At 40.5% G+C, this 25259-nt stretch overlaps 1 protein-coding gene across 6 annotated transcripts in view; it reads left to right on the top strand.

Annotated features, from left to right (window-relative positions):
• Positions 1 to 25259, top strand: part of SMAD9 (SMAD family member 9) — a 79546-nt gene that overhangs the window by 2780 nt on the left and 51507 nt on the right. For 4 of the 6 annotated variants that reach the window (XR_009762878.1, XM_061628397.1, XM_061628400.1 and 1 more), the window contains exon 2: positions 23304 to 23899. Coding sequence is in view for 5 of the 6 variants with exons in the window: in XM_061628397.1 (XP_061484381.1) it covers positions 23488 to 23899 (412 nt within the window). In the remaining variant the exon portion in view is untranslated. Of the gene's footprint in view, positions 1 to 7940; positions 8143 to 9000; positions 9023 to 23303; positions 23900 to 25259 lie in introns of those variants that run through there. The other 2 variants (XM_061628398.1, XM_061628399.1) reach the window with 2 other exon arrangements.

Raw genomic sequence — 25259 nt, forward strand, 5'->3', positions numbered from 1 at the left:
ACGTTTATATTCTAAGGGCAAAATTATGTTCTAAGGTGGGGTCACACACCCTCAATGAATGAATTTTTCTCATAGCCCCGAGGCATAGGAAGTGATATACTGGTTTCTTGGAATGTAATCAAGTTTGTGACCATCCAGGAAGGACGCTGCGGATAAGAGAGAGATTTAATATTTTGCAACTGTGAAGCGTGTAAGTACATGCTTTTAAAAGGCAGTCTTTAGGGGAAAGGGTGTATTGTCTTCTGCAATGTAATCTAAAGGTAGTGGAGTAAAATTCTTCTAACAGCAGTAATCCCCCAGCAGTGGGTAGAACAATGGTCATCATTCAAATCATCCTTCTAAGTCCATCCATGTATTACTCTTCTTTCTGATATTGTCATTGTCTCAGCTGCTGCCAATCTGTGCTGTTGCTGGGCTGCTTTAAGTTTGTCTTTAAATGAAGATGCTTTCAAGCAAATGTCCTAGTATTTTGTGTATTATGTCATCGGTTGTATATTATGTCATCTGACGCTGCAGTTCTGTATACACTTGAGAATAAGCCCTATTGAAAGCAGCAGAACCATTCTAATTTGCACAGGTATAGGATTGTGCTTTACCAAGAGGTATCTAACAGAATATTCAGTTAATTGGCTGTTGAAAATTTAAATACTATAGATTAGCTTTCTGGTCTAATTTTTAGCTTGTTGTTGAGTAGCTCTTGCATAGCTCACATTAATTTTAATGGACCTTGCACAGAAAACCTTTCAGTGGATTCCCAGTGGATTTTTCTCACAGACTGGGTAGCCAACGTGATACCCTTCAGATGTTGTTGGACTCCAACTCCCAACAGCCCCAGTCTCAGCATGGCCAATGGTCAGGAGTGAGGGGAGGTTGGGTCCAACAATGTCTGGAGGACACAATGTTGGCTACCCCTCCCATAGATTTCCCTGTATCCTTGCGTTGGTTTCAAAACAGTTGGCAAATCATTCTGTATCTCACTATATGTTGGTAATACTGGCAGTTCTATTCTGAGGGTCATATATTATATGTTGGTAAAACTGGAAATTGTTTTTTTTTTAAAGCCAAAGTGGGAATGTGAGTTTAAACTATACAGTATTTATAGACTTTGTCCAGTACTGAGAAATGCTGTGGACATATTGCAAACTTGTGGTTTATGACTAACTTGTGTGGTGAGTACCACGCTATGGTTAGTTAGCTTATTACGTGATGTTTCAACTGCAAGGGTAGACAGGAGAATGATGCACTTACCCTGTTGATGACTCATCTGGATGGATCATTTCCAAGCCCTGCATTACTGGCATGATGATTTATTACTGCATGGAACTGCTCTGGTCCTAGTCATCCCCACTCCTTACCAAAACAGGAATGAAAGAACTCACACTTGGCCACACCTGAGTATTAGGTGTCAGCCAATCTGAGTTGTAAGTAAACTGCTTAGGACGTGAAGATAAGCAAAGTAGACTTGCACTTCCTGTTGTCCATGCTTGTCTGTCTCATTCAAAATCCACTGTGCATTTCCCTACAGCAGTAGTTTGCATATATCCTTACTTTACTAGTAAAGATGTACAAGATGAAGAAATGAAGGAAAGATGAAGTGCAATTTAGTCTCATCTGAAACAACTCTCAGACTTTTATTTATTACATTTTTTAAAAAATCATGCTCTTCCTGTATGCAGCATGTATCCACCATCATTTTATCCTGGTAGGTAGACTGAGAGCTTGTGACCAGCCCATGGTCACCCAGTGAACTTCATAGCTGTATAGAAATACGAACTTGGGGCTACACAGTCCAGCACACACTAACAACTACAGCGCACTGTCTCTCAGAGTTGGCCTGTACTCCTTGCAAAAGCCTAACCCTTTCTGTTTGGAAGCCAGAGCCCTTGGAGATGTATATAAGAATACAGTAATTAGAAAAATGCTACTGCCCCCAAAGATTCAATGCCTCCAGTCTGATGAGCTTACTTCAGTGCCTTAACTATTAACCTCACAACATTTTGTGTCCAACTATAATGAATCAAGGAAGCAAATTTGCTAAGACTCAGGAAGGACAGTTGAATAACAAAATAAAATATAACTGCAGTTCCTGGTCTGCCTATCTCCCAGTGTGAGGATGTATCAGTTTCCTTCTTGTTTGATAGTCCATTTGGGGCTGGAATGTTCCTTTTGTGATCTGGGTCACAGAGGAGTAAGCCCAGAGTAGCCCAGCCTCTTTCCTTTTGTTCATAAAATTAATGATTCCTGCCTCCTGAGATTGGCCATGCCATCTCTTACAAAGTCCCTTTGCCAAACCAGTTCAGGTAGGCTTTCTCCTCAAATACACATCTTGACCTTAGCTGGAAGGGAACTAGACACTGCTGTCAGTCCATCATGTGCAGTTTACTTGTTACTTAGGCTTCATATTCAATCTCTGGTGAGCTCAGCGAGAGCTAGTATGATGTAAGGGTAGTGATAAAATGAGGATGGATGTGAGATAGAGATTGGAAGAAGTCTGGGGAGGAGGACATGCTGAAACTTGTTGCTCATTTCTGATCCTCCATAACATGCTCCACATATCAGGAATGTGATATTTGAATGTAGCCTGGTTCAGATATAATACTAAACTGTTTTTTAGCATTGCATTATGCACCTTGGGCTTTTGTGGTCTCTTTTCAGCTTCTGGTATGGTCTCAATGATTGGAAGCTTTTGCTTCCATTTCAGTTAATCGTTTTATTGCTGCATCTAAACCTTAAACTATGGTTAATCTTTACTACTATTACTACTACAGTTATTGTTATTATTATTTATTGCTTTTATTTGCCATTTAAAAGCAAATAATAATAACAATAACTGTATTTGCCATTTGATCCTCTGTGGTGCAGAGCGGTAAGCGGCGGTAACGCAGCCAAAGCTCTGCTCACAGCTGGAGTTCTATTCCAACGGAAGGAGGAAGTCGAATCTCTGGTAAAAGGGGTCGAGGTCCACTCAGCCTTCCATCATCCGTGGTCGGTAAAATGAGTACCCGGCATATGCTGGGGGGTAAAGAAAGGCCGGGGAAGGAACTGGCAATCCCACCCCATATATATGGTCTGCCTAGTAAACGTCGCAAGATGTCACCCTAAGAGTCGGAAACGACTCGCACTATAAGTGCAGGGACACCTTTACCTTTTATTTGCCATTTACTGTATAAAATGTCTCAAAGTGACTATGGTTTAGGGCAGGGGTAACCAACCTGGTGCCCTCCAGATCTACAACCCCTATCAGCCACAGCCAGCATGGCCAGTGGTCAGGGATGATGGGAATTGTAGTCCACAAAATCTGGAGGGCTAACCCTGTGTAGGGAAACAAGCCAACTTCAGAAACCACAGTTTGAAGTTAGCGTTTTTAATAAACCAGCCAAAAGACTAACCAAATTTTGTCGGGGTTCAGAAATAACAATAAACTGCCATTAAGAAGCCTTCACTTCTGTTTTTAACTGTATCCTCCTCATTGCCCACTAAACTCTCACAGCGTGATTTGTTTTTTCACCTCTTTTGGTTGGGAGCCTTGATTCAGCCGCTGCACCGCCCAATCAGATGATCAGCACAGATGGATGTGAAGGCAGTGATCAATTGTACAACAGGGAAGGGAAGGTTGTTATGCACAACAAAGAGCATGTGTTTGAATGTACTAGTCCCTCACACTGCTAGATGCAGAGATGAAGAAATTCAGGAATATAAACCCTGGTTGGAAGCATCTTTCCATGTCACTCTTATTTATATATATATTTACTTATTTTGATTGTTCTTGGATATGTACAACCCTGTTCTCCATGAAGGCCTGGAGATACTGAGATAGGAGTAACACTGAACATTATTCATATTCGCGATCATATACTTATATTAAATGCAGTTCTAGGATTACTGAGTAAGAGATGTGGAGGGTTAAACTGAGTCTATGTCCTGGAGAAAGAAATTGCTTATATTAATGATTTTTGAACTAGGGCAATAGAAGAAACACAAAATAGAATTCAGTTTTAATGCAACTTAGGGATTTTTTTTTTGCTCTTTAGATACCATCCAGCTACATATTAATACCCAATAATATCTTCAAATTAATAATTATATTAAGCAACAAAAGTAAAATGTGTGTTTCCGACCTCTCACTGGTTTGTGCATGGATTATATTTAATGTTTTCTTAAAAGTAAAAAAAAACATGTAGAGTGAGGACTGCAATAAACAGGCAAAAAGAGTAGACAAGTGTCTAAACTATTTTGAACTCATCCAGATATTCAAGAAAAGAAGGTAGGAAAGATAAAATGATGTTTCTGGGGCCAAGCATGGCGCTGTGGCAGGTTCATTGTCTCATTACAGTGTTAGGCACACAGAACTGTTCAAAGAGAGGAATAAACCTCTTGGAACAGGAGTTGCCAAACTGTGGTCTATGAACCACCGGTGGTCCGTGGCATATCTGCACTAAATATTCACATTGATTATAATTGTTTCTTTTATTTCTTATATTGTATTTTATTGTATTGCCGTTTGAATTCTATAGAATGCATATCGTGATACTATAAAATATAAGAAAAAAGAAGCAATAAAAGTACAATTAAAAACCATAAAGCATCTAGCACAGCACATTACAATAGCCACAACAGGCAGAAAAATAATTAAGTGGTCCACCAAGACCATCAGCAATTCTCAAGTGGCCTGTGGGGGAAAAAAAGGTTTGTGAGTCTCTGTCTTAGAGGCTTCTCTTTACCTCTGTTTTTTCCCCATCCTTGTCTCACTGTCCCTCATTGAATAAAGCAGCCTTCCTCAGCTTGGTGCCCTCCAGATTTTTGGACTTCAACATGTTTAGTGTGCTGGCTAGCGCTGATGGGAGTTTTAGTCCAAAACATCTGGAGGGCACCTGGTTAGGGAAAGCTGTATTAAAGGTGTATGGGTGGTTTTCTCATTCCAAAAACTCAGTGTCCTCTCATTTTGATATTAAAACAATTGTTGATGTTAGAATTTTGGGGTTCCAGAAAATACAAGTAATGATTAGATTTTATATGGTATTTCACACCCAGCTATCAAGGTTCCTCTTATCTTAGGTTTTCCTCCATTTCAGTCTGTGTATGTATTACACTGACATGTTCTACTTCCTGTTTTGATAGACCAGACCTACATATGATCATGCCATATTAATAAACTGGTGAGTCTTTAAGATGCCACAGGAACCTTTGGGCCCAGTCTGCTTGGATGTTCTCTTCCACAAGCTCTTGTTGGCCTGGTTCGCACATCACAGAAAGCTTCACAGTTTACTGTGACGTAGTAAAAATTGTGCCGCACTGGCTTCCTCTTGTGGCTTGACGACAAACCAACATGTAATGCTAAGCCAGCGCTGTGGTTGTTTCCTCCATGCTTGGCAAAGGGAAGAGTGATTTGAACAGCACTAACATGCTGCTCATTTTTAGTATGCCAGAGTTTATTTGGAATTATGGCTTACCATTACATGCACGTTGGCTCATTGAAATGATCAGGAGGTGCACAAAATTATATCATTGCACTTTTCTCATCAGTTTTGGTGGAAGAACTTCCCTGTGGATTATGCCTGATATCTTTGTGCTGCTAATCTAGATGAAGAAACCTTCTTAGCAATTTATCTCATGAAATTTCATAAGGATAATAAATATATACCCTCTTCTTGTAATTATTCAGTTGTCAGGACATTACTGTTACTCTTTTTTACTGCATCTTTGTACAGAAACATAAGTTTAATCCACTCTGTAATCTAAAGGCTGCTTCTGAAGTTTGCCCTTTCTTTTGATAATCTGCAGTTATTGCAAAGTAATAGGAGTAATTTTACTACTTTTGTGGAGTAATTGTAACATTTCCAGAATTACTTTTGGGCATTACTTTGGGGGGGGAGCAGGGGAAGTCTTCTGCTCCTCTGATTTGTGGATGAAAATCATGTGCCTCAAATAGGGTTTCTGTGCAGTGCCTCTCTTTTCTCATGCTCTGTGGATGGGTAGGAGGCGACGAGGGAGGAAGCAGAGAGTGAGACAGGGTGGAGTGGAGAAAACAATTATTTTAAAAAACAGATAGTGGTGGTGAAGAATGGAGCGGAGGGAAAAAGGATCCGGAGGTCAAGAACATGGATAAAGGAGGAGAAGGAGGCAGCAGCAGAATGGAGATAAAGAACTGAGGAGGTGAAAGATGACAATGTGTGTGTGAATACTGTGTTTGAACTTAGAATCATAGAATAGTAGAGTTGGAAGGGGCCTATCAAGTCCAACCCCCTGCTCAATGCACGAATCCAAATCAAAGCATTCCCGATAGATGGCTGTCCAGCTGCCTCTTTAATGCCTCCAGTGTCGGAGAGCTCACTACCTCTCTAGGTAATTGGTTCCATTGTCGTATGGCTCTAACAGTTAGGAAGTTTTTCCTGCTGTCCAGTCGAAATCTGGCTTCCTGCAACTTGAGCCCATTATTCCGTATCCTGCACTCTGGGACGATCAAGAAGAGATCCCAGCCCTCCTCTATGTGACAACCTTTCATGTACTTGAAGAGTGCTATCATATCTCCCCTCAGTCTTTTCTTCTCCAGGCTAAACATGCCCAGTTCTTTCAGTCTCTCCTCATAGGGCTTTGTTTCCAGTCCCCTGATCATTTTTTTTTGCCCTCTGAACCCGTTCCAATTTGTCTGCATCCTTCTTGAAGCGCGGAGACCAGAACTGGACGCAGTATTCAAGATGAGGCCTAACCAGTGCTGAATAGTGCTGAATAGAGGGGAACTAGTACTTCACGCAATTTGGAAACTATACGACTGTTAATGGCGCCTAATGTAGCATTTGCCTTTTTTTGCAGCCACATCACACTGTTGGCTCATATTCAGCTTGTGATCAACGACAATTCCAAGATCCTTCTCACATGTCGTACTGCTGAGCCAAGTATTCCCCATCTTATAACTGTGCATTTGGTTTCTTTTTCCTAAGTGTAGAACTTTGCATTTATCCCTGTTGAATTTCATTCTGTTGTTTTCAGCCCAATGCTCCAGCCTATCAAGGTCCCTTTGAATTTTGTGTCTGTCTTCCACAGTAGTAGCTATGCCCCCCAATTTTGTATCATCTGCAAATTTGATAAGCATGCTTTGTACCTCCTCATCCAAGTCGTTAATAAAAATGTTGAAGAGCACTGGGCCCAGGACCGAGCCCTGTGGTACCCCACTCGTTACTTCTGCCCAGTTTGAGAAGGAACCATTGATAAGCACTCTTTGAGTACAATTCTGGAGCCAACTGTGGATCCATCTGATAGTTGTTTCATCCAGCCCACATTTAGCTAGCTTGCTAATCAGAATGTCATGGGGCACTTTGTCAAAAGCTTTGCTGAAGTGGAGATATATTATGTCCATTGCATTCCCACAGTCTACAAGGGAGGTTACCTGGTCAAAAAATGAGATGAGATTAGTTTGGCAGGATTTGTTCTTCATAAAGCCATGTTGGCTCCTAGCAATCACTGCGGTGCTTTGAAGGTGCTTACAGACTGACTGCTTTATAATCTGCTCCAGAGTTTTTCCAGGGATTGATGTTAGTCTGACTGGTCTGTTGTTCCCTGGTTCCTCCTTCTTGCCCTTTTTGAAGACAGGGACAACATTAGCTCTCCTCCAGTCATCCGGCACTTCACCAGTCCTCCATGATTTCACAAAGATAATAGAGAGCAGTTCTGAGAGTTCTTCAGCCAGTTCCTTCAATACTCTAGGATGCAGTTTATCGGACCCTGCCGATTTGAACTCGGTATTTGGTGACCCTGTTGCTGCCCAGTGGGAAGATACTGCTTTAAAAAACATGTGGAGTGATGACTTTTGCTGTGATCATGCTCATCTAATGTGGCATGAAGATGCCACTTGGCAGCGTGGATGGGGGATACAGTTGGTCTGATGCAATGCAGTACTGGCTAGCAAGAAATCATTCCTACCCCCCCATTCCTATATATTGCAGGCAGAAGGCAACATCTTTCAACAGTTACATTCACTATCAAAAATTTGATTCTAGTTTTCAAGTGTGCAGTGTGGAAGCCCCAATAGCTGCCAAGGTCCAGAAAGCACAAAACAGTTCCATTCTACTGTGGCTTCACATTGCATATATATGCCAACATTATTGAACTAAGTGCAGTGCAAGCTTATGCACGTCTAACACAGAGGTAAGTGTTGTAGTGTGCAATAGGATGCATCTAGGATGTGTAATACATTTTAATTTTCATAAGCTATTTTTTTTTAAAAAACACCCTCCAGTCTTACCTGCAGTTACTTCTAACTTATTTATTTTTATACCGCTTAATCATTTGTATTTCTAAGTGGTGTACATAAAAACAAACCATACATAAAACTTCAGTTGAGATCACTATGCGTAAGATTGGAGGATTGCACCTAATTCTTAGCCAACTCCATATACATAGTAGGATTTTGAGTTTATTTCTAAGCTGAACAGCCACTACTTCTCATCTACCACTAAAACGTCCATGACAGACTAATGAAACTCAGTGGTGTTTTGAAAGCAGTTTAATACAATATGGGAGACTGCTGTATAGATTTTAAAAAGGCCTACTGGAGGAGCACAATCTCTTGGGTTTCTGTTTCAAAGAGCTTTTTAGACTTGTGGTTTAAAATGTATTTTGTTCCTCAGAGGTGATGATAAGGCAAATAAGGGTTACCACAGAGCAGCAATGTGGGTTTTCCAGAAAATTTCGAATTGAAATTTTTTCAATAAGGCTAATTTGCTTAGATAATTTGCATTGGAAACTTTTCTGGTGCCCTAGAGAGTGAGCTAATTTAGCATGTTGGTTTTACTTGTAAACAAAGGTAAAAGCTATGAAACTTCCAAGCTTGCCTAATAACATATTTGCAATTGGCACCCATTCATTATTACTAATGAACCACTGGATTTTTATTTTATTTTTGCAGAAAAATAAAGGACTGGGAAAATTTTTATCCTGCATCACTGCTGTGGAGTTCTACAGAATCCTTACATTCCAGCTGTGATGTTCTGCAGCATTCGGGAATGTACTTTGCTTATTGACAAGAGTGAGAAATTGAACAATGGTGGAATTTTTTTTAATTTTAGGGCATACTTCTATCTCCTTTTTTCAGCAGGCTGGAGACATGTTTTATAAAATAACGTGTTTTACAAAAGTGCTATAGGGCTTTGTGGATGTGGATATAACCCAGTACAAATGTGTCCTCAAGGGTAGCATCACCATGCGATGGCTTAGTATTTATATGTGGCTTTACAGTAACATTTAAAAGGGCATCCATAATTGACACATCTGTAGGTATAATCTGATAAAATAAGGAGCATCTGGCAACTCTAGATGGGAGACACTTAAGAGGGAAATTCACAAACTATCAATGAGAGTATATATGGTTATCACCTATTATTGATTGGCAAGGCTTGCTCCTGTGCTTTATCTGCAGACAGGATTCAACAAGTACAGTTTTCCCTGGCATTAAAAATAATAGTTATGGTAAAAGCGGCACCTTCTTAATTCTCGCCAGTCATGCAGGCTGTAAGCACCTTGAAAACAATGCAGTGATTACTAGATGCCAGCATGGGTTTGTCAGAAACAAATCCTGCCAGACTAATCTTACCTCATTTTTTCGTTGGGTAATCTCCTTCGTAGACTATGGGAAATCTGTGGACATAATATATTTCAATTTCTTCAAAGTTTTTGACAAAGCGCCCCATAATATTCTGATTAGCAAGCTATCTGGATGTGGGCTTGATGGAACAATGATCAGGTGGACCCACAGTTGGCTACAGAATGGTACTCAAAGGGTGCTTATCAATGGTTCCTTCTCAAAGTGGGGGCAGGTAATGAGTGGGGTACCGCAGCGCTTGGTCCTGGGCTTAGTGCTCTTCAAAAATTTTTATTAAAGACTTGAATGAGGGAGGTGTAGGAAATGCTTATCAAATTTGTAGATGATACAAAATTGGGAGGGATAGCTAATACCTTGGAAGACAGAAACAAAATTCAGAGTGATCTTGGTAGACTGGAGCATTGGGCTGAAAACAGCAGAATGACATTTAACAGGGATAAGTGCAAAGTTCTACATCTAGGACAGCCTTTCCCAACCAGTGTGCCTCCAGATGTTGTTGGACCACAATTCCCATCTTTCCTGACCATTGGCAATGCTGGCTGAGGCTGATGGGAGTTGTGGTCCAACAACATCTGGAGGCACACTGGTTGGGAAAGGCTGATCTAGGAAAAAAGAAACCAAAGGCACAGTTATAAGTTGTGGGATACTTGGCTCAACAATACTACATGCGAGAGGGATCTTGGGATTGTTGTTGATCGCAAGCTGAATGTGAACCAATAGTGCGATGTGGCTGCAAAAAAGGCAAATGCTATATTAGGCTGCATTAACAGAAGTATAGTTTCTTTTTTTTTTTTTTTTTTTTTTTCAATAATTTTTATTCAGATTTTCATAAAACATACAAGACAAAATCATAAAACATTCAAAGACAAAAAACAAAATCAAAAGTAGTTAAACAAAAAAAAAAAAAAAGAAAAAAAAATAAAAAATAAAGAGTAAAATATTGACTTCCCATTTGTCAAAGATCAAATCAGTTATAAGTCTATAATATATAACAATCCTGTCTCTTAAGTCATATTATAAAATCACTTTCCTCCAGTAGTTATCTTACTTAATCATCAAATCTCATAAACATTACTTTATTCTTTCCACAAAAAGTCAAAGAGAGGTTTCAATTCTTTAAGAAATATATCTATCAATTTTTTTTTCCAGATAAGCATATCGATTAATCCATCTCATTACTAATTATGATAATCTTATTGTCATAACCATAGTCAAAATAAACATTTCAATTAATCCATCACATCAGAATCTGTTAGGTTCAGTAATTTCAGTAGCCATTGTTCTATTATCCCTATTAGTTCCATTTTCCATCTTCCATCTTCAGTAGTCTTGTTAAGTCCAGTAATTTCAGTATCCAATCTTCCATTATCAGTATTCCATAATAATCTTGCTGTCAAAGCCATAGTCATATAGTAAGAGTCTGATGGGAATTACCTCTATCCCAAATATTTTCTTGCCATCCATTCTGAATAGGTTGCTGAAATACTGCTGTAAAATCATATCTCTGTTCTTTTTTTCAAAATACACTGGGTCATCTCTTGAAAGTTTTTCCATTGTCACATGGCTGCAGTTAATTCCATAGATTTTCTCTATATTGGGCTCCATCACATCATTCCAGTCCAGAAGATTATCCATGCCATTGATAACTTTATCTCTAGAATCTTCATTAATTTCTTCAGAGATAACATTGAGTTCCAAACAATAAATTTTATTTCTAAAGTCCATAGACTCCAAATCTTGTTCCTGTTCCACGTTTGTTCCAATCTCCGGGATCTCCTCTCTCACAGGGACCCCTGTTCCAGTCTCCAGGGTCTCCTCTCTCACAGGGACCCCTGTTCCAGTCTCCAGGGTCTCCTCTCTCACAAGGACCCCTATGTCTTTAATCTCCTGTGTCTCCAAACAATAGATTTTGTTTCTAAAGTCCATAGACTCCAAATCTTTTTCCTGTTCCACGTTTGTTCCAATCTCCGGGGTCTCCTCTCTCACAGGGACCCCTTCCAGGGTCACCTCTCTCACAGGGACCCCTATATCTTTAATCTCCTGCTTCATTTTACTCAATTCAATTTTCAGCTCCTTACAACCCTGTCGCAGGTTTTGTTTCGTTATCTCAATCTCATCCATTATTTTCTGAAACATAGTTATTTCCAGATTCTCAGCCACTTTCTTAATTGCCATTTTAAAAGAAAAATATAGGAAAACCACTTCTTATTTCAGCAACAATTGGGTTAATACTCCAAACTTGGTGACATCACAATATAAACAGAGCAGACAGCCTTATCTCTCCATGCTTAAGTAAACAAAATGCAGTTCCCAGGATCGAAACAATTAATGGCGGTCGTCAGGAAACAGATTCGTCAAAATAAAATAGACCAAAAAGAGAGTAGTCTCAGACAATATAATATTCTTCAAAATAAAAATCTGGAATAGAAATCCCTCTTCTGTGTATATCTTTAGAATGCAAATCCAGGACAGCTTTTTGCAACAAAAACAGAGATAAGCTATTAATTAGTGAGTAGCAGAGAGAAGTTATGGCTCCCCAGTGAGATGTCAAAAACCGATCAATCTGGCAAATCTCTTTTAAACAGCAACAATTTAAGTCAAGTAAAAGAAAAATATAGAAAGAAGGGTGCTTGCCTGTTAGTGCGTTCTCTCTTAGAAGATAAGATGAACGTTCGCTTTATCAGATAGAGCTTGTTGTTGAAAATCCGTCCCACCTTCGTCGGCTGGACCTCGTCCCATAAATTAATGAGATCTGGTCGTCCCAACAAAAATAGGCTTTGAGGTTAATCTCTTCGTTTCTCCCTACCCGGGAGAAGTTTAATCAGTCAAAAAAAAAAAAAAAATCTGACTGATATATCTGAATAAGCTTCTTTTGAGGCAGGAGCCCGTCTCAAAAGCAGGCACAGGCTAAGTCACCCTTCCCGGAAGTCAACAGAAGTATAGTTTCCAAATCTCTTTAAGTACTAGTTCCCCTCTATTTGGCACTGATTAGGCCTCATCCTGAGTTCTGTGTACAGTTCTGGACGCTACACTTTAAGAAGGATGCAGACAAACTGGAACAGGTTCAGAGGAGGGCAGTAAGGACTGGAAACAAAACCCTATGAGGAGAGACTGAAAGAACTGGGCATGTTTAGCCTTGAGAAGAGAAGACTGAGGGGAGATATGATAGCACTCTTTAAGTATTTGAAAGGTTGTCACAAAGAGGAGGGCCATGATCTCTTCTCAGTCATCCCAGAGTGCAGGACACAGAATGATGGGCTCAAGTTGCAGGAAGCTAGATTTCAGCTGAAAACTTCATAACTGTTAGAGCAATATGACAATGGAACCAATGACTGAGGGAAATGGTGGGCTTTCGAACACTGGAGGCATTCAAGAGGCATCTGGACAGCTACCTGTCAGGCATGCTTTAAATTGGATTCCTGTGTTGAGCAGGGGGTTGGACTCAATGGCTTTATAGGCCCCTTCCAACTCTACTGTTCTATTCTATAATTCTAAAGCTGGGTGCCCGTACATTCCTATTAAGCCATGGTTTGGCATAGCAAGAGATGCAAACCTGGCCTCTGTGTCTCTTTTATTTTGTGGCCTTTGGCTGAATATTTACCATTTTTTCTGTGTGTGTGTAATCTGCCAACTGATTACACTTCTGCATCTGATGGTGGCTTTTTTCCATGAACACTTATGGCACAATAAATTTGTTAAATCTTTTTAAGGCACTGCAACATTCTTTTTATGTTTGTAAAATAATAAGAAAAATGGTTATTTCAGGGTGCATAATTCAAGAATGGGACAAGTAGCTTTAAGTGAGGTATGGGGAACCTGTGGTCCTCCAGATGTTGTTGGACTCCAACTCCCATCAGCCCCAGTCAATGTGGCCAACAGGGATGATGGGAGTTGGAGACCAACAACATCTGGAGGGCCACAAGTTCCCCATACCTCGCTTAAAGCTACTTGTTCTAGTATTACCCAACCTGAAATAATTCTCTCTCCTATTCTTTTACCAATATATGTAAAACGGAGAGCTGTATTTAAAAGGCAGAAGTTGCCAAAAAGACTGCCAGCTTTGCTTGGCACAAAGAAAAATCTCAACATGTTCTGGACTGTGTCAGGTTACTTGTTTAGCAGCAGTTTAGTAGAGAGAAGAAAACATTCAGGAATTGTTGGGAGAAACAGTGTGACAATGGCAGACCATGAGAGGGAAGTCAACTAGAACATATTTAAATAGTTACTACAAAAATATTTGTGGGCACTGATGCTTTATGCTGAAAATGCCCCTGTAATTTATGTTTTTTAAAACACATACAAATGTTATAGGCATGCAGTTTTCTGAGAGGAAACGCTCACTAGACTTTGTATGGCTTGATCTTTCACAGCATCCATTGATGGCTCACTAAGATGATTATCAGCTACCTCAGGAATTAGGAACGCTGGTCACACCAACATTCCAGGGTGAAGGTGTGGGACATGTTCTCTGCCTGAGAATATTTGTGCCAAGATATCTAAAAGACTTGTCAGAATTTGGCAAAAGAGAGAAAAAGCAGGTTTATGTTTTTGATTCTGTTTCATAGAAACAGCTTGGGGCTGTAGGGATGCTTTTCTGTTTGGGGCTAGAAGCTGTCTAGCGATAGGCACTTCTGGCCAGTTTGTCTGCTTGGATTTGTAATTACAAACAAGTAAAAACTCTTCAAGAAACAAAACTACAAGTCTCCTGCACTCCCTCCTCTAGAGGAAAATGCTCTGTAAAATTATTTTTGAGGGTAGCACAATTCTGTCCTGGGGGCAAAACTTCATAGGATGTCTCAGCAAATGTTTCCAAACCCACCTTTTGCTAAAGTAGCATTAATTCAGGCTGGAGGAATCATTTGTAGATAAGAATTGGTGGGCGAGAAGAAGAGCTCCAACTTTCCTGTGCCTGCCAATTCTCCCTTGCAAACATCTCTCCAGTCCCCACCTCCAGCTGTTTTTCACTCAGGCAGGTTTTACTTCTGTTTTTGGGTCACATCTTAGGGAGATTATTTAAAGCGGCTGGGGAGGACATATATGAGAGAGAATTGATGGGTGCAGGAGATGCTCTTATGGGCACTCTTCTGATGGAGCACTTTTGGTGGTTTCCCACACCTCTGAGGTTTGGTTGGCATAGGAGGATGTGCAAACCAGGCCTCTGTGTCTCTTTTGTGGCCTTTGGCTGAATGTTTACCACTTTTTTCTGTGTGGCAGGCCCTGCCCTGTAGAACTCCTACCAAGAGAGGTTCAGCAGGAAGCATCCCTTTTTTCTTTCAGGTGTCTCTTGAAAACAGAACTTTTTAGATAGGCCTTTTAACATGAACTATTTTCTTCCAATCAATGCAGTATTTGTTAATGCTTTTATTGTTGTTTTTAATGATGTTTTTATTGGTTTTTAATTTTATAATGCCTTTGTATATTGTAGGTCGCCTTGATGTACCTTTATGAAAAGTGTGGCTTATAAATACTTCAATAAATAAATAAACTCAGATAGCAGTGGGCTCCTGCTGGAAGGAAGGGTGGGATATAAATCAAATAATAAATACATATATATTGTGAAACCAGTGTTTTCCTTGTAAAATGTTATTGAGCCCCTGAGAAATGTGGAGTGCAAAATGCAAGCATTTACAACAAAAAGATGTGCGATGGAATTGTGCAGGATGAATAGGGAGTAGCAAAGTGGGCAAGTATAATGAGTGCTTTGCTAATGTTTACTTTTTTCATCCTCCCACCCCTTTTCCTTTTGTGTCATGTATTTCAGGTTGTAAGCTGAAAGAGAGGGGTTGTCTTATTATTGATATTTTTAAACTAGTCCAAGAGCCATTTGGTTGTGGGGTTTGTTTTGACTGAAGGGTATGGTAAAATACTTCAAATAAGTATTTTATTTTTGGAGAATGTGGAGCTTTTTAAACTTTTTATTTTTAAGGGACAGGGTGTTCTTTATGAGTGAGCTAATGGTATTTTACAGGGCTAGTAAGATTTTTCATTCTACTTGTATGGTTGTATAACAAGTGAGACTTTAATACCAGGATAGAAAAAGGCTGCTGGATGATGTCATTGGTCTCAATGTCACCGAAACTGCCATATCAATCCATAGGCTCAAGAGAGAGCTGTCTAGACAGATGTCGCACTAAACTCTTGTATACTGCTAGATAGTAAAAAAAAGTCCACTATTCAAGTTCTCCTATAATCTAAAGAATGGCAAGAACTGAAAGGGGGTAATATCTGCAAAGGTGCTTGTCCTAGCCCATTATTCTATACTATTCTATTGCATGCATTGTTGGCACGTTTATGTTAATTAACAGAGTCATGTATGCATGCACTATACTAGAATCCAATGTAGCTTTCTCAATCTGTATGGCCTGTTTTCTAACAGTTGTGCAAGGTTGTCCCAATGCAGCAGGTAACCTGCCTTTCAAAGAGATTTCCCACACTTCCAGTTCTGCATTAAAATCCTGAGACTGTAGAAAGTTGCCATTCTCAGAGTTGCTTCCTTCGAGATGGGGACCTGTGGCCCTCCAGATAATGGACTACAACTCCTATCATCTGCAACCATTGGCCATGCTGGGTGGGACTGATGGGAATTGTAGTTCAACAACATCTGGATGGCCATAGGATTTCCACTCCTCAGTTAAATAGGCAATTTATCTATGTTTAAGGCAGTCTAATATGTTCATGCCTCAGTCAAAGTCCAGCCAGTGTGGTTCTGGTCTGTAAATCTGTAAAGTCCCTGGAATTCCTTTTCTTCCTTATCTCTTGCTGACACTCTGAAAACCAAGGGAAAGGAAAACAAAGTTTTATTGGAAGCATGGCCCGTCTTGTTTGTGAGGATAGAGCAGCAATTAGTACATATGAAGCTGTCTTATACTGAGTTGGACCTCTGGTCCATCTAGCTCAGTATGGTCAGATTTCAGATAAGAGTCTTTCCCAGCCCTGTCTGGAGTTGCCAGGGATTTAAACCTGGGAACCTTTGGAGACAAAATATGACTTCTGCTATGGACGTTGCCGAAATGTAATGCCATGTCTGTGCAGTCTTTTCTCTTAGCTCTCTTGCAAAAACAGGTGCTTGGATGATCTTAAAATCAGTTTGTTTTTATCAGCTATGTGACAATTCACACAGAGAGCCATATGGAAATAGTCTACATGTAGTGAGGTACCAACAACCACAAATACAATGCAGTGTGCATATCGGGCTATCAGTGCATAAATAGATAGCCATGCATGCCTAATACAGATGGTCTGTGCCCACCACATGGACACTTTTTCAAGATGGCCAATTGTGTCAGGTACCATGGTAAGGTAGATCTATATTCATTCTCATTTTTATTTTCCATAATGGGTATGACTTGATCTATGGACCTCAAGATTTGTTTTGCAATGTACAACTTGTACATCCAAGGCTAAACTCTGTTCCTGCAATTGTTTTCTGTTCCTGACCTCCATTAAGCTCAAAGGAGTAACAAAAAACTGTCCTTCCAGGAATGTACATTGACCATGTGAGAAAATAATATCTGAAAGCACGTCAGTAAAAAGTATTGCTTAAACTATCTAATATCTTGTTACTGCCATTTATTTCCCACTGGTACTATTATGACTGTGGTGTACCTTGCTCATTCTTGCTGACTCACTGTGGCACACCATATCCTGGATGATAATGGCAACTTTGTTTTTTGAAAGTGTGGAGGATTCTGTCTCAGTGCTGGTGGGTGCCCTTGGTGGCCTTTAGTATATTTCCAGTCCCGAAATTCAACATTATTGTTTCATTAATATTTGTCTCTACATCACCCAAGCAGAAAAAGGGCTAGGCTTTTTAAAACAGAGCAGCAAATCCACAGGGACGCTTAGGCTAGACTGCTAAGTAATGTGTTGCATTTTGCTTTAAACACTGTGATACTAGAATCTTCTAGTGCTTGTGGTTGTACCACAAAGCATTCCCACTTTTATATATTACTTATAGTTTAATCCAAACCTTCCTCCAAAGAGCTTAGGGTGATCTTATATGAAGAATCTCATTTTATCCTTGCAGTAACCATGTAAGGTAAAGAGAGGCTGACAGACAGTGGTTTGCCAAGCCTTTCTAGTGAATTTCATACCTAAGGCCTCATCTTGCACCATATATTTAAAGCACTATCATACTACTTTAAACAGTCATGGCATCCCCCAAGGAATACTGGGAACTGTAGTTTGCTAAAGGTGCTGAGAGTTGTTAGGAGACCTTTGTTCCCTTCACAGAGCTACAATTCCCAGAGTCCCCTGGGAAGAGGGATTGATAGTTAAACTACTCTGGGAATTGTAGCTCTGTATAATAGTGGTTTAAATGTATAGTGCAGATGGCGCCTAAGAACAGATTTATACCTGGGATTCTCACATCAAAACCAAAAATATACCACACTGACTTTCATATTGGATTTATAGTATCAGAGTTCCTCTGCCACTGGTAAGGCTTTCAAGATGTGTCTTGATATCAGTACTATCATTTCTGAAAGGCTCTTAGTATTGTTTATGCTTAGATGTGCTGAGAATTTTAAAAATAATCCTTTAATTATTATTTGATTTATATCCCTCCCTTCCTCCCAGCAGGAGCCCAGGGCAGCAAACAGAAGTGCTAAAAACACATCAGAACATCATAAAAACAGACCCTAAAATACACCAAAACAAAACAACTTTAAAAACATTTTTTTTAAAAAGCTTTTAAAACATCTTTTAAAAAGGGTTAAAAACATACTGTTTTTTAAAAAAACATATTAAAAAGCAATTCCAGTACAGACTGGGATAGGTCTCAACTTAAAAGGCTTGTTGAAAGAGGAAAGTCTTCAAAAGGCGCCGAAAAGATAACACAGATGATGCCTGCCTAATATTTAAGGGGAGGGAATTCCAAAGGGTGGGTGCTGCCACACTAAAGGTCCATTTCCTATGTTGTGCGGAACGGACCTCCTGATAAGATGGTATCCACAGGAGCCCCTCACCTGCAGAGCGCAGTGATCGACTGGGTATATAAGGGGTAAGATGGTCTTTCAGGTATCTTGGTCCCAAGCTGTATAGGGCTTTGTACACCAAAACTAGAACCTTGAACTTGGCCTGGTAGCAAATGGGCAGCCAGTGCAATTTTTTCAGTAGCGGGGTGACATGTTGGCGATACCCTGCCCCAGTGAGCAGTCTCGCCACCGCATTTTGCAGCAGCTGCAGCTTCCAGACTGACCTCAAGGGCAGCCCCACATAGAATGCATTACAGTAATCCAACCTGGAGGTTACCAGTGCGTGGACAACAGTGGTCAGGTTATTGCGGTCCAGAAACAGCTGCAGCTGTCTTACCTGCCGAAGCTGGTAAAAGGCACTCCTAGCCAGGGAGGTTACCTGGGCCTCTAGTGACAAAGATGGATCCAGGAGCACCCCCAGACTATGGACCTGCTCTTTCAGAGGGAGTACAACTCCATCCAAAGCAGGCAACTGACCAATGATCGGAACTTGGGAACCATCAACCCAGAGTGCCTCCGTCTTGCTAGGATTCAGACTCAGTTTATTGGTCCTCATCCAGCCCACCACTGAGTCCAGGCAGGGGTCAAGGGCTTGCTCGGCCTCTCCCGATTCAGATGTTACAGAGAAATAGAGCTGGGTATCGTCAGCATAGTGCTGACATCTTGCCCCAAATCTCCTGATGACTGCTCCCAAGGGCTTCATATAGATGTTAAACAGCATGGGAGACAAGATGGTACCCTGCGGCACCCTACAGCACAACTGCCAGGGGGCCGAAAGACAGTCACCCAATGCTATTCTCTGAGAGCAATCCTGGAGATAGGATCGGAACCACTGTAAAACAGTGCCTCCAATACCCATCTTACCAAGTCACCCCAGAAGGATACCATGGTCAATGGTATCAAAAGCCGCTGAGAGATCAAGTAAGAATAACATGGTCGCACTCCCCGTCATTCTCCCCATAAAGGTCATCCATCAGGGCAACCAAGGCCGATTCAGTCCCATAACCAGGCCTGAACCCAGACTGGGATGGGTCAAGATAATCTGTTTCATCCAAGAGTACTTGCAACTGCTGCGCCACAACCCTCTCAATCACCTTCCCCAAAAAGGGGGCATTTGCAGTCGGTCGGTAGTTGTCGCAAACCAATGGGTCCAGGGTGGGCTTTTTCAGGAGTGGTCATTTTTTGTCATCCTTGTCATTTTTTGTTTTAGAAAATTAGTAAAAATTAAGTCCCATCAAATGACACTTAAATTATTTATTATTTTTGTATAAATGCCAATGTCCTAGTCTTGCCTCCCACCAGCAATAACAAGATTGCAGAGTCATGCTGATCTCACAAGTAACCTGTTTAATCTGACTGAAAGAGATAAATACGTTTATTTAAAAAACTTGTTGAAAACGGGAAGTAAGGGTGAGGGAACCTTAGGACAGTACTTTTAAAGAGAAATGTTAGTTTTAAGATTTGGTGATTGCCAAACTACAAAGCTGCATTAACTTATCAGGAAATAGATAAGAAGTGTAAGAGTAAAATCGTATACTTTTATATTTGTTGGAAGTGACCCCGAGGTCAGTGAAACACTCCCAGGTACTTGGATATAAAATTACAGCGTAAGTCTCCTCTACCCCTCAAGTTCATATATCCATACAGCTTTGTTACTGTCTCTTTTATGGTTATGGGTTTGCTCTTTTAGATCCCTTCCAGTAGGTAGCACCATACTCCCCTGTCCAACACAACATGTTTTGTGTGTGAGGTAAAGATGTGAGACTCTCCTGTGGATCTTGGACCACCACTACCAGATAGTTCTGTCTGGGCTCTTAAAATCCACCGCTTAATATCCATAGTTTAAAGGAGTGCCTTCTCCCAGTCCAACCTGCCCACTCCCTAAGATCTGAGATCTAAGAACTGAGGGGAAGGCTCTTCTCCGTATTCTTGCTATGCCTGGTCTGACAGATCCTTCTTTGTTCCTGTAGCCAAACTGCAGAACTTTCTCTTCCTCAGAAGGTCTGTTTGGCTCCTTCTCTGCCTACCTTCTGCCATTTAGTTAAAACTTTTTTTAAAAAAAAAGACAAACTTAATTTACTTGTTTAGGTTTTTACTGACTTGATACTTAAGTTGGTTTTCAATTTGTTGTGGTTGTCTCTTACTGCTCTTTAATTTGTTGTTAAGCCTCCCTGAGCAATGCTATTTTTTGTTATTTTTAACCTGTGGAGTGAAGTCATAGGTATGTTCTTGAATAAATAGATATATGATTCTCTGCGAAGTAATATTCAAATGCATGAAACATGCTCAGGTCCCCACATTGAGTGTAGTGGTGTAGGTTACTCATGCACACACCTTCCCAGGAATTTGGAATCTTGCTTTAAGAGATGGCACAGTAATCCATGCCCTTGTCAGCCCTGTGCTTGACTACTGCAATGTGTTCTATATGGGGCTGTCTTTTAAAGGTGGTTTGAAAACTTCAGCTGGTACAGAATACGGCCACCCAAGACCTGATGGGCATTAAGTGGTTGTACTAACTCACTGGTTCCCACTGTGCTTCTGAGGCCAATTTAACATTTTAAAGCCTTAAACCGTTTGTGGCCTTATTTGAAGAAACTTCCTTCATCTGTAACAGTCTGCCTGCATGGAAGCCATTCTCATTTGCCCTTCGCTAAGAACAGTGAAATTTGTGGACACAAGGGAGAGGCTTTCCTTGTGCTGGCTCCATTGCTTTGGAACTCACTGCTAGCTGACCTCTATAAAGCTATCGGCCTTCAGGTCTTCAAAAAGGCTTTGGACCCATTTATTTTCACTACCTTAGTGATGACTGAGTCTCTATGCTGCTTTTTAGCTTCTTTGAGTTGATGTACTTGTGAAAAATCTTATGTTTTTACCTTTGGGCTAGATGTGTATTTTACTGCTGAGTTTTGTGGGAGGTTTTGTATTGTAATCTATTGATGTTGGAAATATTTTGATGTTATCATACAAGCCACCTTGCATGAGTTTTTATTTGTAAAGGCAGCCTATAAATAACATAAATAATATAAATGTTAGAATGATTTTTTTTTTTATTCTAGGAGCTGGTGAATATTGTGTGTGTGGCCAGAGTTGGGGAAAGGTGGTTTTTTTCTGTCCCTAGAAGAATAGTATTACTGTAACTATTGTATAATATAATTATTGTATTGTAAGTTTTCAAGAAAGGAGACTATGAACTTTCGCTCTCAAATGCCAGAGTACACATTTCCCCTGGTTAAAACCTAAGTGGCAAATACTGGTTTATGTTGCTCAACATTTGCTTATAATTCAGACCAGTATTAGTTCCAGAAGGCCATATATACACATCCCCCCCCAAACACCACCAACACCAAAGCAGGATTCCTGGCACCCAGCTTTATGTATGCTTCCAGTGGTGCACTTAGAGCAGGACTTGGGTGAAGAAGTCCAGGGCCCACTCAGCAGAATGAGCAGAAGGGCCTCCAAATGCAGCAGGGCTGGCCTACCACATTTTTAAGTAAGTGAAGTGATTCCCATCTGAAGAGTTGAGGCCACAGTGAGAACATGAAGCCCAAAGTCTAAAATTACCTAATGGCACCACTACATTCCCCCTGTCAAGACCGAGTTCCCAGTGTCTGTCTAACTATTCATACAACAAAGTATTACAGAATTCCTGTTGTGCTTCCAGATCGATAGGCCTCTTTTTGCCTGTTGTAAAATGGCAGTGCTGATAAAAGTACTTGTGTCTCCATGTTTTTCCTGTGAAAACCAGATACCAGGAATAGTTCATGTTGAAACTAGTCCTGCTGTGAGAACATGAAATAAAATCTTAAGAAAGACATGTACTAGTACCCAGGAGAAATAATACAGAATCTATTTAGCTTTATTATGTCAACATCCTCATCAGAAATTAGTGGGGGAGTGTAACCATAATTTTGAATTGTTGGCCACTCATCATCTGACAGGTGAGATAGAAAAGAAAACCAGTGAAACAAACAACTGTTGGCTCTTCAAATGCCTATTTATTATTACACTGTGTACGCTATTTTTGACCAGTTTTTAAAGAGCATTAGGCCTAATATTATCTTGGAATCATTATTCCAGTATGCCATAATAAAAACAGTATTCATGGATGTATATTGATAACATTGTTTTTGCTTTTTTCTTAATAAATATATTTTATAATAAAAGGTAACATCTTTTCAAATTCCACTTGCAGAATAATTGGGTTGTATCCAGAGAAGTTGTCCCGTTCACACCAGGACAGAACTTCCCCTCCTTCTCCTTGCCCCCCTCAATCTGCTCTGAGGGTTCTGTGTGGGGAGAGGAGAAGGAGAGGAAGTTCTGTTGCAGGCACAAGTCCTTGCACGAACGGGATGGCTTTGTTGGGTACAACCCATTGGATTTCCAGATCTTTTGAAGTATGGAGCTATTGGGGTAGCAACTCCAGGGACAAAAGCACACCATTCAGAGATCCTTCCCAGGCTCTCCCTGCATTTGATTTTAAAGAAACATTATAACTAGTTTAACTATAACCAGATTTAGTAATTTACATAATGAGCAAAGTTTATTTTTAAGTGGCTGCAATCCTGTTCCTGTTGAATTTTGCTAGTGCTTGAAAGTCTGTTATTGTGATATAAAAAGACTGTCAGTTGTTTTTTTACTCAAGCAAACAAAAAGCATACAGTAAGAAAAAAACGGCCCAGTTTAGAAAAAAGGATCCATATTAAGTTTGACCAAATGCTGTTTTTTTATTGCAGAATTGTTCAATATTTGAAAACACACGAAAAATTTATAATGCCCAGGATATGCGTGGAGCAGCGTGATTTTGAAGGCAGCTTCCCTCCCAGGCCTTGTTAAAAGAAAAGAAAAAAAGAAAAGAGGCATACAGAGAAAAATAACTGGGATCTTGCTTTGCAATCATACATATTATCTCTGATTCATATGCACTCCAGCACCCCTATCAGTTCTTTATTCTCCTTCACCAGCCCAGCTGTGAAGAGACTGCTGGGCTGGAAGCAAGGAGATGAAGAGGAAAAGTGGGCAGAAAAAGCTGTTGACTCCTTAGTAAAGAAGCTGAAGAAAAAGAAGGGAGCCATGGAGGAACTGGAGAGGGCGCTCAGCTGCCCTGGGCAGCCCAGTAAATGTGTTACAATCCCACGCTCTTTGGATGGAAGATTACAAGTGTCTCATCGTAAAGGTCTGCCACACGTCATTTACTGCAGAGTGTGGCGGTGGCCTGATCTACAGTCTCACCATGAATTAAAACCACTGGAATGCTGTGAGTTCCCATTTGCCTCAAAACAGAAAGAAGTGTGCATTAATCCTTACCATTATCGACGTGTGGAAACCCCAGGTAAGTAAATCATCTACAAATAATTCCAACATGAAGGCTACCACTGCATTTGGTTTCATATCTTCCAATAAATCTCACTGTAAAATCATAAGAAGGGGGAAGCCAAGCCTCCTTAGCGAAGAAACGAAACTGATTCAGTTCTTATTTCTACATGAGTTTAAAACAAAACATTTTTAACCAGGAACCCAATTCCACCACTGCAGCATAGAAATGGCCTTGTTAAATCACTCCAGTTGTCCATCTAGCTGAGTCTTGACTATTCCAGCAGTGGCCAGAAAGTACACCATAATATAGAGCAATTATGTATAAGTTCTGTGTTTGCTAACTTCTGTAAGTGGCAAGCATAGAGGCTCAAAATATGTGCAGTAGGCTTGATGGGTGAGGAGAGGTTGGCCCAGTCTCTCATGGCTCCATCTCCCTTGCCAAGCATCTGTTGATTTTGAATGTATGTCCCTTGTATGTCAAGTGTGGTGCAGTTCTGCTCTCCCCAAGCTGTCCTTTAAGATTGTTCAGTCTTCCCCCATCTGCCATCATCTGTAAATGGAAGAGTCATTTCCAAGAGCTGGGGAAAGGCTGTTGTTCTCCACCCTGACAGCCCATCTCCAGTTTATTTCCACCTGGAGGGCTCATCACCAGCCCATTGCCACCTCTGCCTCTAGCTCCTGGGCTTTCTCCTTGTAACATGATGGCTTTGTGATTGGTAGGACAATGACAGCTTTTAGTTAAGACCCACCTGGGTAAAAACTCTTAAAAGTGGACAGTTGTCATGCAGTGTTTTGTCCATCAAGGTCCCTCAACTGACCATCTATGCTTGTACATGTGAAGCCTGTTTGTAAGGAGTGATAATAGGATAGAAGACTTGAACTAAAAGGTTCTTTTGTTATTTTCTTGAAGTAAAATGCTTCGCCCGTTTGTCTTCTTCCTTTTTTTAAATTCTTAAGAAACTGGCTGTTGGGAACAGGGATATGTTTGTGCCAAAACTCCTAGGATTATTCCAACCTCTTTTATGCCTAGTCACTTGGTTCATGTTGTGTGTGTGTATGCCTGCAGATTGACAGAGAAAAGTCAGCTTTGATCTCCAGGGAGGGACAGTTAAGCTGGATGCTCTTTCTGCTTCCCCTTGTATTTGGTTTGGATCCCTGGAAAGCGCTTCCTCCTGTGGTTAGAGGGAGCATAAGAGGTGTGGTGGCAGCCTACTTGATAGCTTCTGGTGTGACTAGACTACCCAGATTGACAGTCATGGAAGGAAGGGTAGAAAGGGTCTTTACCCTCCCCTTCTGTTACATCAGATACCCAAAATAATTTGGGAGTTCTGTTAGTGTACTGTCCACCTTGCTGTCAAATAGCTTCCATGCTAAAT

Source organism: Rhineura floridana, chromosome 5 (genome assembly GCF_030035675.1).
Source record: "Rhineura floridana isolate rRhiFlo1 chromosome 5, rRhiFlo1.hap2, whole genome shotgun sequence".
Lineage (NCBI taxonomy): Eukaryota > Metazoa > Chordata > Lepidosauria > Squamata > Rhineuridae > Rhineura > Rhineura floridana.